The sequence below is a fragment of the Terrapene carolina genome, unplaced genomic scaffold, assembly GCF_002925995.2.
Source record: "Terrapene carolina triunguis isolate 2854851 unplaced genomic scaffold, T_m_triunguis-2.0 Scaffold33723, whole genome shotgun sequence".
Taxonomy (NCBI): Eukaryota; Metazoa; Chordata; order Testudines; family Emydidae; genus Terrapene; species Terrapene triunguis.
In genome coordinates, this window is record NW_020698074.1 from 4132627 (window position 1) to 4147998 (window position 15372).

Genomic DNA, 15372 nt, shown 5'->3' on the forward strand with positions numbered 1-15372 from the left:
CTAATTCAAGGAAATGTTATGGCCTGTGTTATACAGGTAGTCAGACTACATTGATCACAGTGGTCCTTCTGGCCTTATAATCAGCGAAGCTCTTTTGATAGGATTATTTACAAGGTTGTTTTCTTGTTTTTGTTGGTTCCATACTATGGAAAGAAAGTTTTAGTCCACCAGACCAAACTTGGATGAATGAGATTGGGCCAAAAGGTCATGAACTGGCTTTATTGACCACGTGGTAATGTATTTCCTAGTATAAAAGAGCACAAAACTACAAGGAAAAAACAGGTTATGGATTTTTGTTACTAATTTTAGTGCCAGCTATATAAGGTCAGATGCTCATCTCATTTACACCAGTGTAAATCAGAAGCCGTCATAGTTGCATGGTGAGTTTGGAATCAGGCCCTCTTTTTATTTTAAATGGCAAAGCATTTCTAAAATGGCACAACTTGTCTGGTTGTTAAAATTACATGACAATTAAATATTGCATTGTCAGCTTCCTTAATATTATTTTTCCAGAAACCCAATACTCCAGGTTGGTGACTCTCTAACATAGGACTCTTATTCTTTGACAAAGGCGGTTCTGTTTTAGTTGTTGGTATTTTTCATCTGGATAGCGATCCTTGTGTTTAATCTAGAAAAAAAGTAGTAGTTTTATTCCTTTCCTTCCATATGTTTCAAATTGCCATACTGCATGATGATGTACATTCATTCTTGTTGTTTTGTCCAATATGCCTGTAGTCCTTCTGTTAGTGTTAGTGAATGAACTGCACAATGCTTTGTGTATCTGAACAGTTGGAATTGGGTTAGAGTTTCAAGGGGTACATTAATTCTATCTTAAAAAGGAAATTATAATGTTTCCAGCTGTATCACTAGAATGTGGGTGTAACCTACATCAAAGACTTAGACTTTTTTTTAAATAGCAAATTTTCCTGGAAAGCACTGGTATAATTAGTATCATAAGGACACAGTGGTTAAAAAGCACAGAGCATAGTCTTTTTCTCCTGCTTTTTTTTTTTTTTAAAGCAGGCATGCACATGCTCACAAAAAGTTATCCTGGAGCCTGAAAGTCTGTCCCTGAAAAACATGGATAGCAACAGTGCACGAGTGTCTAACTGTCCTGGCAGTGTACCTGAGTCCTGCCAGAAGAGACTATACTGTGGAAGAAAGGATAGTCTGACTGCCTGTTCAGTTCTTGTCCTCTTTACTGTGCATGCCAAGGACATGAGAACTGGATTGAGACCACCAAACTCATTTCACATTCGTCAACTCTGTTACCATCTGAAGCTGTTTGGGCTGGATTTCAACCAGTCAACTAAGAGTGAAAGCCGCTATAAGCCATTACCAAGTATACTCCATTTCTGCGAAACCTGGTTTGCTTATGTTTGCTTAATATAGCAAAGCAACATCAGAGTCCAGTGGCAGTGTGGCTAGGAACATGGTGCAGAACAATAATCAGGCTTGTTCTCTCTGTGGGGTGGTGGTCTTGCTTTTGTGTAGCTCTAGGAAGGACTGTGGAGATGGGTAAGTACAGTAAGATGGGGTTTGGTGGGGTGTTTTTCCCTTCCCCTTTTCTTACTAATCATTTAGCATTTCCATTATCTTAGGGTTACCTTTGCTTGCCATACATGGCACTGCAACAGCATCACCTCCTCTCTGATGTAACAGTCCGTGGCTTTGTTGCGGGAGCCACCAACATCCTGTTCCGTCAGCAGAAGCATCTAAGTGATGCAATTGTGGAAGTATGAATTCTCTTCTTAAAAACTCTTTAAACTTAAAAAAAAAGAGGGATTGCATTATGAACGTGTTTAAGTCAAAATAAGAGCCTTTGTTTACTAATGAAGTTGTTAAATACATTATTATTTTTATTATTATTTGTATCGGTACCTAGGAGTTCCAGTCATGGACCAAAACTCCACTGTCCTAGGCTCTGTACAAACACATAACAAATAGTTCCTGCTCCAAAGAACTTACCTGCACACTTTCTATTCAAAGAGCTTTTGTCAAAAGACAATATATACAAAAATATTCCTAAGCTTCCAGTTAGGTTCACTGAAATTTTCTGTACTTTGTTTAAAGTGGACAACCGAACAAGTTTTCATGATGTGTGTTCAGTTAACTATCTATGTCCTATGCTATGGGCTTGTCTATTAAAGGAAATTGACCGAATCAACTGTGTGTCCACATGAATAGCTATAGTGCTGTAAATTCACATCCTATCTTATTCCGGAACAACTTCACTGTGGAGATAAGCCCTTAAATACAATAGAGTCTCACACCTATACTGCTAGAATTCTGTATACTTGCATTTATATAAGTAATGAAGCAGGAAAACCTTAACTTTGTTCACTTTCAAAAATATTAATAAGTTTCTGGTGTAATACATTATATCCAGTGTTTACACTTTATAGAATATTTTTTAAAGGTCCATATGACTCCTTGTTAGTCATGGTTTATTTTTCTCTTAGTGAACTTTCATGGCTGCCTAATAAGATCTTAAAAATAAATGTTTATAACTGAGAAACAGACACAGTTATGGTAACACGAATATGCTATTCCTCATATTTATTTACTTTATATTTAAGCGGCAATAAAAAATGCCCAAACAGAAAGCTGTAGATGCCCTAAGAATTAAGTTTACAATTGCATAATGATGACCACCCAACAACATTAAATAATTATATGCAGGTAGCAGATTAACTCAGCCAGCCAATAAATCAAAGCCTTAGAAAAGACTCTCTAGGAACGTACCCAAAATCCTGACAAAGAGCTTCTGCAGCTTTTGCCAGGAAGTTCATCAAGTTCAGGCTACTTCAGACCATCATCTCATATCCTGAGAACAGTTGAAGCATAATCTGGTCATCAGTTTCTCCTTACCTTTGGTTGTGGTTGTGGTTGTAGGTGGGGATGAATTACTCATTTGACAAAAAATAGTACAGGTTATGTATGCTGAAGGTCTTATTTAGACTGTTTTTCTCCTTGGGATTATTTCAATCAGATAGAGGAAGCCCTTGTCCAAATCCATGATCCAGAACTCAGGAAGATCCTGAACCTCACAACTGCTGACCTGAGATTTGCAGACTACTTGGTGAAGCATGTAACTGAGAACAGGGATGATGTTTTCCTCGATGGCACTGGCTGGGAGGGAGGAGACGAGTGGATCAGGGCTCAGTTTGGTGCCTATCTTCATGCATTGCTTGCTGCTGTGTTGCAGCCAGGTAAATTCTGGTAACCTCTTTAGGGGCTGAGGTGAGAATGGGCAGAGGCTGAATGCATAGTAAACAATTGCTCCATTGCATTTTCAGCTTGGCTCATACTCATCCTTTATCTCAGTTGAAAATTTTCTTTTTTTTTTTTTAAATCCCTTGACCATCTTCATTAATTTCTTGCTTTATTCTGTGTTGTTAACTCTCAATGATTTAGAGATTATTATATTCCCCCTTTGTTATCTTCTCTTGGGTATTTGTGTTAATTTCCATTACCCGCTCCTCATAAATAGAAGTACACCTCTACCCCGATATAACGCTATCCTCGGGAGCCAAAAAATCTTACCGCGTTATAGGTGAAACCGCATTATATCGAACTTGCTTTGATCCGCCAGAGTGCGCAGCCCCACTCCCCCGGAGCGCTGCTTTACCGGGTTATATCCGAATTTGTATTATATCGGGGTAGAGGTGTACTTGAAATTTATACATGCAGACATCCTACTAATTTAGGGTCTCTTTGTGGACTTTAGCTATTCCCAATTGTTTATGCAGAATTTAAACAGCTAACTCTCTAAATCTTTTAGGAAAAGTTCTGTTTGCCCAGTATTAACCCTTTTAATTGAGCTCCCCTTCATAATTATTCTCAGTCGACTGCCTGTCAGCCAATTCTGTGTCCACTCTGATATTCATGAGCAAATACTGTATCAACTTCAAACATAGTTATATTAAGTCCTCTGTGTTCTCTGTATCTGCCAGCTTTGTACTTTTATTTAAGATGACTAACCGTTTGTGGCATAACATGCTTTTCATGAACCCCATGATAGATTTTACTTTTCCCTTCTGAATATTCTAGATAGATTTTCTGTATGTGTAAATATATTGTTAAAGGGACATTAACGTAATACACCTGAAGTGTGTGATGGTTGTTCATTAATTCACACTTTAGTAACTCTCAGCTTCACCCTCAAATTGAATTTGCAGTTTAATGTAGTACAGTAAAGCAGGGTTCTGCTGTTAGGGCAAGATCAGTGCAGGTGATGTCATGTTCTATGACTTGTTCCCTGCTGTTGGATAATGCCTTGCAACAGAGCTAGGCCACTTACCTTCACTTTCAGATTCTCGTATGGTGGCACAGTGCAGTCTGGGTTCATTACATGGGGATGTTTAACAGCTTGATATCAAAAAAGCAAAATACAGTTTTATTCAGTGATGTATTAAAAAAAAAAAAAACACTAAGTTGTATCTAAACTAAGTTGTCAGTGTTCCTTTAAATGAATTTCTTGGTTGTCTGAACTCCATTTTCCTTTCCTTAACTCTTTGTGTTGGGCAGTGGCATTTTTTTAAACCCAAAATAATGAGCTTGTTGCTTTGCTAATGTTTATGAAACTGGAACCCCATGTTCTCTGACTGACAAGAATCGAGGACATTTCGGTTTTTCTTCCAAAACCTCCTTTTCATTTCTTCTTTTACATCCTCAGTGCATTGCTACAGGTCCACTCACCTTCTGTCTTTTATTCATCAGACAATGAAAAGATATTGTCAGACTTCGGAACAGCCTTTGTAGCAACTTGGAAAAATACACACAACTACAGAGTGTGGAACAGCAACAAGCATCCTGCTCTTGCAGAAGTAAATTCTAGGTAAGAAACCAAGTTCAGAAATAAGAGGGAGAAATAAAGATTTTATTGTGCTGTTCTTATATGGAATCAGAGAGCTTTTGTGTGGGATGTTACAAGGTTCTCTTTCATTGCTCCTCCCTACAGCATATATGAGGCAACTCTGGGAAACTTTGAGATATTCAGGACTGAACTGCTGTAAAAGTTCTGGAGGTATCTCCTTTTCTTCAGACCAGGGTGGTGCAGTCTCTCTCATTACTAGTACCTGACTGAGATTGTGGGGCATAGATGAGAAGAAGCTTGCTAAAGCTCTGCCTAAAGGCAGAAGTGAAGCTGGTAAGGAAGTCTCTGAATAACTTTGAGAGAGTTGGCTGCAGAGGCTTCATCCACCTTTCCTTAGAGGTTTACAGTCTGCTGGTTCCTGTGGATTTTTGATTGCGTCTATATTTCCAGGGAGCAGTAGTGGCCAGGATCATCATTTGACAGCAGTGTTGTTGGTTCAGAGGTTGCATTCTTTCCTTTTTAAATGTAGACTTTGCCATAGTTTTTATGCCTTTTTTACTTTAAAATTGGACTGTGCAAATGTGCTGTATTTTAGGTTTCGTTTGAAGACAACTCAGCAGCTTCGGGTAGTACAGAATACGACAGCATGCTGCATAGAGCTAGTTAAACTTGTACTCCATATGTTGCACTGGCTGCTGTTTGAGTTCAGTTTATGGCATTTTTTTTTTTTTAATCTATGAAGCCGTACGTGGCTACCTGAGACATCACTTCTCTCATTATGCCTCATCTTGTCAGCAGGAGGAGTGTCTCAGCTGTCAGGTTTTATGAGATTTGAAAAGAAGATGAAACATGTCTAGTTTGTAAATGGATGGCAGATTGCAAGTGATTCGTCAAAATCCTACAACTGAACCACAACTGGGACATGTATAACTAGATATTTTCTTTGTTGCAGTGGAGGACAACCAGCAAATAAAACCATGCTGTTTTTTCATTATGGAAAAAATGACAAAATTAAAACACTGTATTTTTTCCCCTTCCAGCCACCCATTCCAGGGCCAATACTCTGTATCAGATGTAAAGTTAAGATTATCACAGTAAGTATATAATACTTTGATATTTTATTGTCTGTTGCTAAATTGAGAATATGTAGATAAATCAAGATTCTTTTAAAGATATGGGAACTGACCCTCTTCATGAAATTGTATGCTGCACTCTTTCTAAACTAGCAACATCTAAGGATGGGAAATGTGCCTGAGATAGTGAAAAATATTGCCAGTGCATGACAGTCTTTTCATGTGTGTACAGTGCCTAGCACAGTAGGTCCTTGATCCTTTTATTGGGGCAACACAAATAATAATAAATTGATGGATATAAATATTGTTAGAGCTGCATTTTCCATAGTGCAATATCTCCTCTTGCTAACCCACTTATTAATGTTCACTTGTTAATATTTTAATCTAAAACTTTTAAAACATTTCAAGTACAATGATTTTTATTTTCTGGTATATTTTTTTCTTTTTTTAAACTCTGGGCCAAATCCTCTGCATAGTTCCACTGATTTTTAAGTCAGCAGAGGATCTGGCCCTTTAAATCCAATTTGATGCTACTGAAAATAATGATAAAATTGATGCTTTGGGGTTCAATATTTGTGTCCCTGATTCAATTTTTTTCAATTTAATAATAGAAATATATTTTTCCATAACCTTCAGCTTTGAAAACTCAGCCTGGATTCTAGACTCAAGCTGGGTTCATTCCTGTTCTTGCATCCATCAACAGTAAAGATCCATCAAGCCTAATTCTGCCCTCAGTTACACCTGTGCAACCCTATTATCTTCAGTAGAGTTTAATAGGTATAAATTCAGTCTTGCAGTTGCAAGTTAACTATCAATTCTGATGCATGAGCATCAATAGATAAATCTCTCTTAGCTCTGTTGGTCCTTGAGTGCTTATACAGTAGAATCTCAGAATTACAAACACCAGTGTTACAAACTGACTGATCAATCACACACCTCATTTGGAACCAGAATTATGCAATTAGGCAGCAGCAGAGACCAAAAAACAAAAACAAAAAAGGCAAATACAGTGCTGTATTAAATGTAAACTATTAAAAAAAATAAAGGGAGTGTTATGAATAACTTCCATTCCCAAAGTGTTCATAACTTTGAGGTTCTACTGTATGTGTATAAAGTAATAAAACTTACTTTTAAACATAAGAACGGCCATACTGGGTCAGACTGATGGTCCATCTAGCCCAGTATCCTGTCTCTGACAGTGGCCAGTGCCAGATGCTTCAGGGGGAATGGACAGAACAGGGCAATTTTGAGTGATCCATCCCTGTTGTCCAGTTCCAACTTACACCACTAGGACCCAGCCTTCACAACATCTCATGGCAACAATTCCACAGGTTGACCATGATTTGTCTGAAGAAGTACCGTATATACTCGTTCATTAGCCCGTTCGTTTATAAGCCGACCCCCCCAAGATGGTTAGGTAAAAATAGCAAAAACTGTATGACCCTTTCCTAAGCCATCCCTATATTTCAGGGGTTGGCAAACTTTGGCTCCTGGCCTGTTAGGGTAAGCCGCTGGACGTTTTGTTTACCTGGAGCGTTCACAGGCATGGAGCCCCTCAGCTCCCAGTGTCTGCGGTTTGCCGTTCCCTATTCACTTTCTCCATACCATTCATGGTTTTGTAGACTTCTATCATATCCCCCTAGGGTGACCAGATATCCCGATTTTATAGGGACAGTCCCGATTTTGGGGGCTTTTTCTTATATAGACACCTATTACCCCCTCACCCCCTCTCCCGATTTTTCACACGTGCCCTCTGGTCACCCTATATCCCCCCCTTCATAATCTGTTTGCTAAAATGAACAGTCCCAGTCTTTTTAATTTCTCCTCATATGGAAGCTGTTCCATAACCCTAATCATTTTGTTGCCCTTCCCTGTTCCAATTCTAATATATCTTTTTTGAGATGGGGCGACCAGTACTGAACATAGTATTCAAAGTGTGGGTATACGATGGATTTATATAGTGGCATTATGATATTTCTGTCTTCTTATCTATCCCTTTCTTAATGGTTCCTAACATTGTTAGCTCTTTTTGACTGCTGCTGCACGTTGAGTTGGATGTTTTCAGGGAACTATCCATGATGACTCCAAGATCTCTTTCTTGAGTGGTAACAGCTAATGTAGACCCATCATTTTGTATGTATAGTTGGGATTTTTTTTTTTTTTTTTTAGCATGTATTACTTTGCACAAATCAAGTTTGAATGTAATCTGCCATTTTTTCACCCAGTCATATAGTTTAGTGAGATCCCTTTGTAACTTTTTATTCTCGGTTTTGGACCTCACTGTTCACCCCCTTTTCTAGATCATTTATGAATATGCTTAACGTCACACATCCCAGTACAAATCCTTGGGGGAACCCTGCTATTTATCTTGCTCCATTGTGAAAACCTGACCATTTATTCCTACCCTTTGTTTCCCATCTTTTAATCAGTTACTCTCCAGGAGAGGACCTTCCCTCTTATCCCTGACTGCTTAGGTTGCTTAAGAACCTTTTGTGGGGGACCTTGTCAAAGGCTATGTCTACACTGTAACATAAATCCAGGGTTCCAACTCAGGCTCAAACCTAACCCCCCTTCCGTCTACACACATACTGGACCCAGGACCCTTGAGGGGTCCGAGCCTGAATCAACCTTGTACCACGGGTTCAAGCCCTATTGCTTTGCAGTATAGATGCAGTCCCACTGGACTCGTGCTCTGAGAGTTCGCCAAGAGTATCCCACAGGCCAATGTCCTTTGTCCTCTGGACAGTCAAGTTTTTCCACTCTGCACCACAAACAAAGAGCTAGAGCGGCTACATTTTGATGCAAAGAAGTCTGGGATATGGGTGGCTGGACTTGGACCCACATAATACCGTGTAGATGCTGGAGCCCCAGGTTGGAACCCAGAGTTCAAAAATTCATAACTTGGGGTTACAAATGAGCATAGATGCTCAAGCCCTAAGTTAACAAACCCAGGATCTGCTAACTCAAGTTCTACTAACCTTGGGCTTACATTGCGATGTAGACATACGCTGAAAGCCCAAGTATATTATATTGACTGTATCACCCTTGTCCACATGCTTGTTGATTTCTCAAAGAATTCTAATAGATTGGTGAGGGATGATTTCCCTTTACAAAAGCACTGTTGACTCTTCCCCAAAATAATATGTTTATCTATATGTCTGATGATTTTGTTCTTTATTATAGTTCCAACCAGTTTGCTTGGTACTGCAGTTAGGCTTACCAACCTATAATTGCCAGGATTATCTCTGGAGCCTTTTTAAAAAATAGACATTACATTAGTTCTCCTCCAGTCACCTGGTACAGAGGCTGATTTAGGCGATGGGTTACATAACACTGTTAGTAGTTCTGCAGTTTCATATCTGAGTGCCTTCAGAACTCTTGGGAGAATACCATCCGGTCATGGTGACTTATTACTGTTTATCAGTTTGTTTCACAACCTTCTGTAGTGATACCTCAGTCTGGGACAGTTCCTAAAAAGAATGGCTTAGGTATGGGAATCTCCCCCATGTCCTCTGCAATGAAGACTGATGTGGAGAAGCTAAATGAATTCTTTGCAACGACCTTATCCTCCTTGCGTGCTCCTTTAGCACCTCGGTCATCCAGTTGCCCCACTGACTACTGCTTCTGATGTACCTAGTGGGTTGTTTGGGGTTTTTTTGCTGTTAGATTTTGTGTCCTTAGCTTCTTCCTTTTCAAATTCTTTCTTGGTCTGCCTTCTTATACTTTACACTTGACTTGCCAGAGTTTATGCTTCTTTCTGTATTCCTCAATAGGATTTGACTTTCCATTTTTAAAGGCTGCCTTCTAACCGTTTCTTTTACTCTGCTGTTTAGCCATATTGGCATTCTTTGGATCCTCTTACTCTTTTTTATTACTATTATTTGGTGTATACATTTAGTTTGAGCCTCCATTATGGTGTATTAAAATAGTCTTCATGCAGTTTGCAGGCATTCCACCCTTGTGACTGTTCTTTTTAATTTTTGTTTAACTGGGGCTTTTTGGGGGGTTTTTTGTGTTTTTTTCCGTTTTTGTGTAGTTCAATTTTAAATTTAATTATATTATGGTCATTATTACTAAGCGGTTCTGCTATGTTCGCCTTTTGGAGCAGATCCTGTGCTCTACTTAGGACGATATTAGGAATTGCTTCTCCCTTTGTGGGTTCCAGGACAAGCTGCTCTAAGAAGCAGCCATTTAATGTGTCTAGAAATTTTATTTCTGCATCTCTTCTCGAGGAGACACATAACCAGTCATAGTTGAAATCCCCCATTAATACTGGGTTTTCTACCTTTGTATCCTCTCTAATCTCCCTGAGCATTTCACAATCACTGTCACCATCCTGGTCAAGTGGTTGGTAGCATATTCCTACTGCTATACTCTTATTGTTCAAGCATGGAATTTCTATCCATAGAGATTCTATCGTAAAGTCTGATTCATTTAAGATTTTTACTTTATTTGACTCTATGCTTTCTTTCATATAGAATGCCATTCTCCTACCACTGTGACTAACTCTCTCATTCATATATATTTTGTACCTTGGTATTAACACATCTCACTGATTATCCTCATTCCACCAAGTTTCCATGATGTGTATTATATTAATATCTTCATTTAATGACAGGCACTCTCGTTCACCCACTTTAGTATTGAGATTTCTAGGATTTGTATCCAAGCATTTGTTCATTTTGTCAATATTCAGTTGCTTGCCTTTATGTGTTTTATATATAAATGAGACTTTTTTATGTTTGACTGTTCCTCACTAGCTCCTACCTGTACTTTACCAACTTCTTTCCTATCCCCTTTACTATGATATAGAGTTCCCCCTTCAGTAAATTTGTCCCTAAGGGATGTCTCTACCCAAACTGTGTGCTCCTCAGCACCTGTTGCTTTCCCCCAGCCCTTAGTTTAAAAAAACTCCTCTACGACCTTTTTAATTTTACATGCCAGCAATCTGGTTCCATTTTGGTTTAGGTGGAGCCCATCCTTCCTGTAATAATCCTAAACCCTCTTCCCTATACCATTGTCTCATCCATGCATTGAGACCCTGCAGTTTTGCCTGTCTTTCTGGCCCTGTGCGTGCAACTGGAAGTGTTTCAGAGAGTGCTACCCTGGAGGTCCTGGGCTTTAATCTCTTACCTAGCAGCCTAAATTTGTCCTCCGGGACCTCTCTCCTACCATTCCTGGTGTCTTTGGTACCTACATATACCACAACCACTGGCTCCTCCCCAGCGCTGCACAGAAGGCTATCTAAATGTCTCATGAGACATGCAACCTTTTTTGCACCTGTCAATTTACCATGTGGGTCTCCTGGTCATCATAAACCCAGCTAGCTATATTTCTAATAATTGAATCCCCCATTACCATTACTGACTCTTCCTATTAACTGGGGTTCCCTCCCCAGGAGGGGTATCCTCATTGGCCTATGTTTAGAGTGTTCATTAGGTGTATCTGCCTCTCATACTCAGTCTCTAAACTCCCTTGCAAAACTCCCGTTTGCTAGGTCTTCTGGTTGCTTAGGAGCTGGCTTTTTAAACCCCTGTTCTCCCTGAGTTAGCGTCTCCCCTCTTCCCCCCCTTGTTAAGGGATCCTAACTGGGTTAGGAATCTTAAGATAGGCTGGAGCCTCATTAGTAAGCCCTTGGCTCAGCAAGTGTATGGCAAGCAAGCACACAACAAACAAACAGACAACAAACTCACTCAAGGGTCATGTAGTCTCTCATCCTTCACCTGGAGAATTCTCTTGTAAAACTGCCGTTTGCTGCTCCTGTTCGCTAGCTGTCACTCTTGTCAATAAAGTTAGCAGATGTGACTTTCTAAGAAGAGGGAGAAGATCTATGGAGGTACAAAGGTATCATTTTTACAGTCAATTTTTGAGTGTAGAAATAAAACCTGACTTCAAGGGACAGCTCTAGAGAGAAAAGGTTTGGTCCTTGTTGCCTGTCCTCATCGTAACAGTGGCTAGGTTTCCATGATGAAAACTGGGATCAGAAACCCATTTCACAAAGACTACCTTACCATGATGATGGCAGTTGCTATCAATTTAAACTTAGACCGTGTTTTAGCCTGTAATCTGGAGATAAGTCTTCTTGTAACTCATTTCTAATCCCCAAAGCCATTGGTGTCCCCATTTCATTTGATACTGTTTTATCACCTACACCTTTTTTTGAGAGGGGAGACATTAACACTTTGTGAAACTCTAAACTGAATTTAAGGGGATCACTAGTCCTTAAAGTATGATTCTAATGAAAGAAATATTCTTGCAACATATTTATTCTCCATAAGTGACAGTGCTGTGAAAAATGTTCACCTTATCAAAATTAGACTTTGCAAATCCAGCCCAAACTGATACCTGAAAAGAATCTGCTCTTTATCCTTTATACATCAACAATAAAGATTAACGTTATTTGACAATTTGCCTGGAAATGCTTAAAGTGGAATAGAATGCAGCTTGCTTTACTATAGCAGTATTTTTTAAGGTTTTGATATATGTACATATATATGGAGTGGATGAGGAAACTGACATTTTTATTTGAATATTATATTATAAAACCAAATAAGAAGATTTTACAACTGCTGCCATTTAAAATGAATAGAAACTAATTGCTTTATGCTTTTTTTCCCAGTGATAGTAACATAATTCTCCCTTACTTGTTTGAAAAAGCATGAGATGAAAGGCATACTTGTTCAAAAAGTTGATTCTTATGGATAGCATAAAGTAAAATTAACAGTTCTTCTGAATGGACAAAGCAATGACAAACATTCAGAATCAGCCCACCAGCCACATGCTTTTTAACAAAGCTTATAGACTAAAGGTAAAATTTTCAAAGGTACCTAAATGTAGATGCTGTAAAATTTTGTCTTGTAATCTACAACAGAAACACTTCCCACAAATGTCTTTGGGTCTTACACCAAAGAGCACAGAGTGTTCCATAATGATGAATCTATTCTCCCCTTCCTCCTTCATGCCTGACACACATGTTTATGTGTGTAACTGGTCTGTGGTGGAATGAGGAGATGGATCTGAATCTTATTAGCTTGATTATACTTAATTGCTATTTTAGACTAAATGTTGTCCCTTGAGTAGGTAGTGAGTCAGTTGACTAATGCTCTTTCAACATTTCTCTTGCTTAGCTCTGTCCAGAACAGTGAACGTGGCAAGAAAATTGGAACTGCTATGGTCAATACCAGCCGGAATGTTGTGCAAACAGGAAAAGCTGTAGGTAAGAAATCTGTTTGTTTGTAACCAGGTTGAAAGAGTGTGCAGCTAGCTAGATACTACAAGCATGACATGCCATGGTTATTTAATAATAGTGTATTACATTTCTGTAGTGCATTTTATCCTAATGTGCTTTACAGATATATCTACCCACCACAGAAATGCACCAACCTCTGGCCAGGAGGAGGCTGGAAGGCTGGCAGACAGGTTGATAATTGGGACACATCACACTACACCACAATAGGACGAGGGGCTATTTTAGATAAGGACACCACAGTAAACTTCTGTTTAAAAGCCAGGCTTTGCCCAGAGTAAATATCTGTTTTTTAAGGTTTCAGACGAAAGATTGTTCATCCTTAGTAAGTGCTTGAACTACTAAGCCATACGCTCCAGCAATAACAAATTATTCTCATTTTGTGTTTCTCTGACAGTGCCTGATCTAAAGACCATTGAAGTCAATAGAAAGGCTCCCATTGACTTCAGTGGACTTTAGATCAAGCCTATACTGTTTTGATTGTCCAGCATGACCTCATCAAATGGTGAGAGAGAACACAAGGCCACCAGTTAAGGAGCTTCATAAGTGCTTGTTCTCTTGTGGCTTTGCCAAAATTCTTGACCAGATTATTCAGAATGAAAGTGATCTGTCTGCTCCCTCTTTCTCTCTTGAATCCTCAGCTGCTACTGCTCTGAGATGAGCTTGGACCTGAAGAGGCCACTTAAAGACTATAATTATTGCTGTTTGGCACAAACTATTTCTTCTAAGATGCCACCTTTAAATTCTTTGAGTGTATCTGGGTGTTTACATTTTAAGTTGCAAATTAAACCTCTCTGTTTTGTAATCATTCCGTGGTGTCTTTAATACGCAAAGAATATGTTATGGGGTATATGCTGTCTAGAAAAATCATATTACACCTTCTGAGTATCTTTTTTCTCCTTTTTGTTTGTTTATAATGCAGGTCAGTCAGTAGGAGGGGCCTTCACAAATGCAAAATCAGCCATGTCTTCGTGGCTTTCCACTTTTACCCAGTCAACACAAGGCCTTGGGGACTAAAAGTAGAGTCTGAATACAGGCTTTGCACTCAACTGTTGAGTATTTCAGTTGTATCGGTTTCTCTCAGCTGTACAAAGACTGCTCCAAAATGAGGTATGGAGACTTCTTAGTCATGGAGGACCAAAATGTGGTGTGTTTGTTTACAGATAAAAATGGAATGGTTACCCTTTGGTTTTACTAGAAATATGAATGTCTCCAAGCAGAGCATGAAGAATGGGATGTAAAGCTCTTTCACAGTACATTAGTTGTGTTTTTAAATGACTACTTTTGTTTAAATCTGAGCCTTTATACTCTACCAAACAGGGTTTGTTGCAAGCAAAATGATAGGTTTGAATTCAGATTTGTACATTTTGGATGGTTAAGATATCTATGTAAATTAGCTGTATTTTACAATTCAAATAGTCAAACATTTGCTGTAATGTTTGTTAAAATGAAGAAGTATAATAATGCTGATTCACATTTTAGGTTGGATCTGAGGGCATGCTTGTGAACTTAATGATGCAAGCCAGGTTGAAACCCTTCTTAGTTAAGCTTGCTTTCAGTTCCAAACTAAATTCAACACTGGTGTAGATTGAGACTGTTTTTGATTTGTGACTTTTTCTTTTCCCCCATCATATACATGTATTGTACTCATCTGTATCTAACTTTCTTCTCTGTACTTGCAGACCTGAGAGAGTAGACAACTGTGCAATCAGTTTCTTTTTGATAGTGTCCTCACTCATTTCATAGGGCAGAATATAAACTCTCTTTCCTAACACTGAATAGTGTTGCCACCATGCTTACACTAGGACATAAGAGAAATTCCAGCTGGAGAGATTTCTTTACATCATTCTTTAGGGCAAATGTCAACAAAATAATTGGTTCTCTGAGAGCAAAAATTAGAGCCATAGGCAACTCTGTGCAGACTTGCTCTATTTATAAATGCAATTTGTGTGTGTGTACGTATGTATGTGTGTACACACACTGTGTTAAAATTGTCCCTAAAACTAACAGTGTTTAACAAACTCTTGAATTCTTTTTGTTGCAAGGCAGGTTATAAAGACCCTTCTGAGTAAAAATTGGCCATGTAGATGACTTTCATTTAGTCAGGGAATATCCATTTCACAGAACTGTTTTTGCATTAGGACAGAGAGACCTCTATTTTAAGGATAACTGAAGCAGCTCAGTCACAACATTCAATAAGATAGCATAGCTGTTTGTACTACTTGGTGTGATAC

At 38.8% G+C, this 15372-nt stretch overlaps 1 protein-coding gene across 1 annotated transcript in view; it reads left to right on the forward strand.

Annotated features, from left to right (window-relative positions):
* The window catches only part of LOC113409526 (late secretory pathway protein AVL9 homolog), a 67873-nt gene extending 53718 nt beyond the window's left edge, over positions 1–14155 (forward strand). The window contains 6 exon segments of the mRNA XM_026663548.1: positions 1602–1736; positions 2993–3212; positions 4723–4840; positions 5860–5913; positions 13020–13108; positions 14061–14155. Coding sequence (XP_026519333.1) covers positions 1602–1736; positions 2993–3212; positions 4723–4840; positions 5860–5913; positions 13020–13108; positions 14061–14155 — 711 coding nt within the window.
* Positions 14156–15372: the final 1217 nt, after the last annotated feature.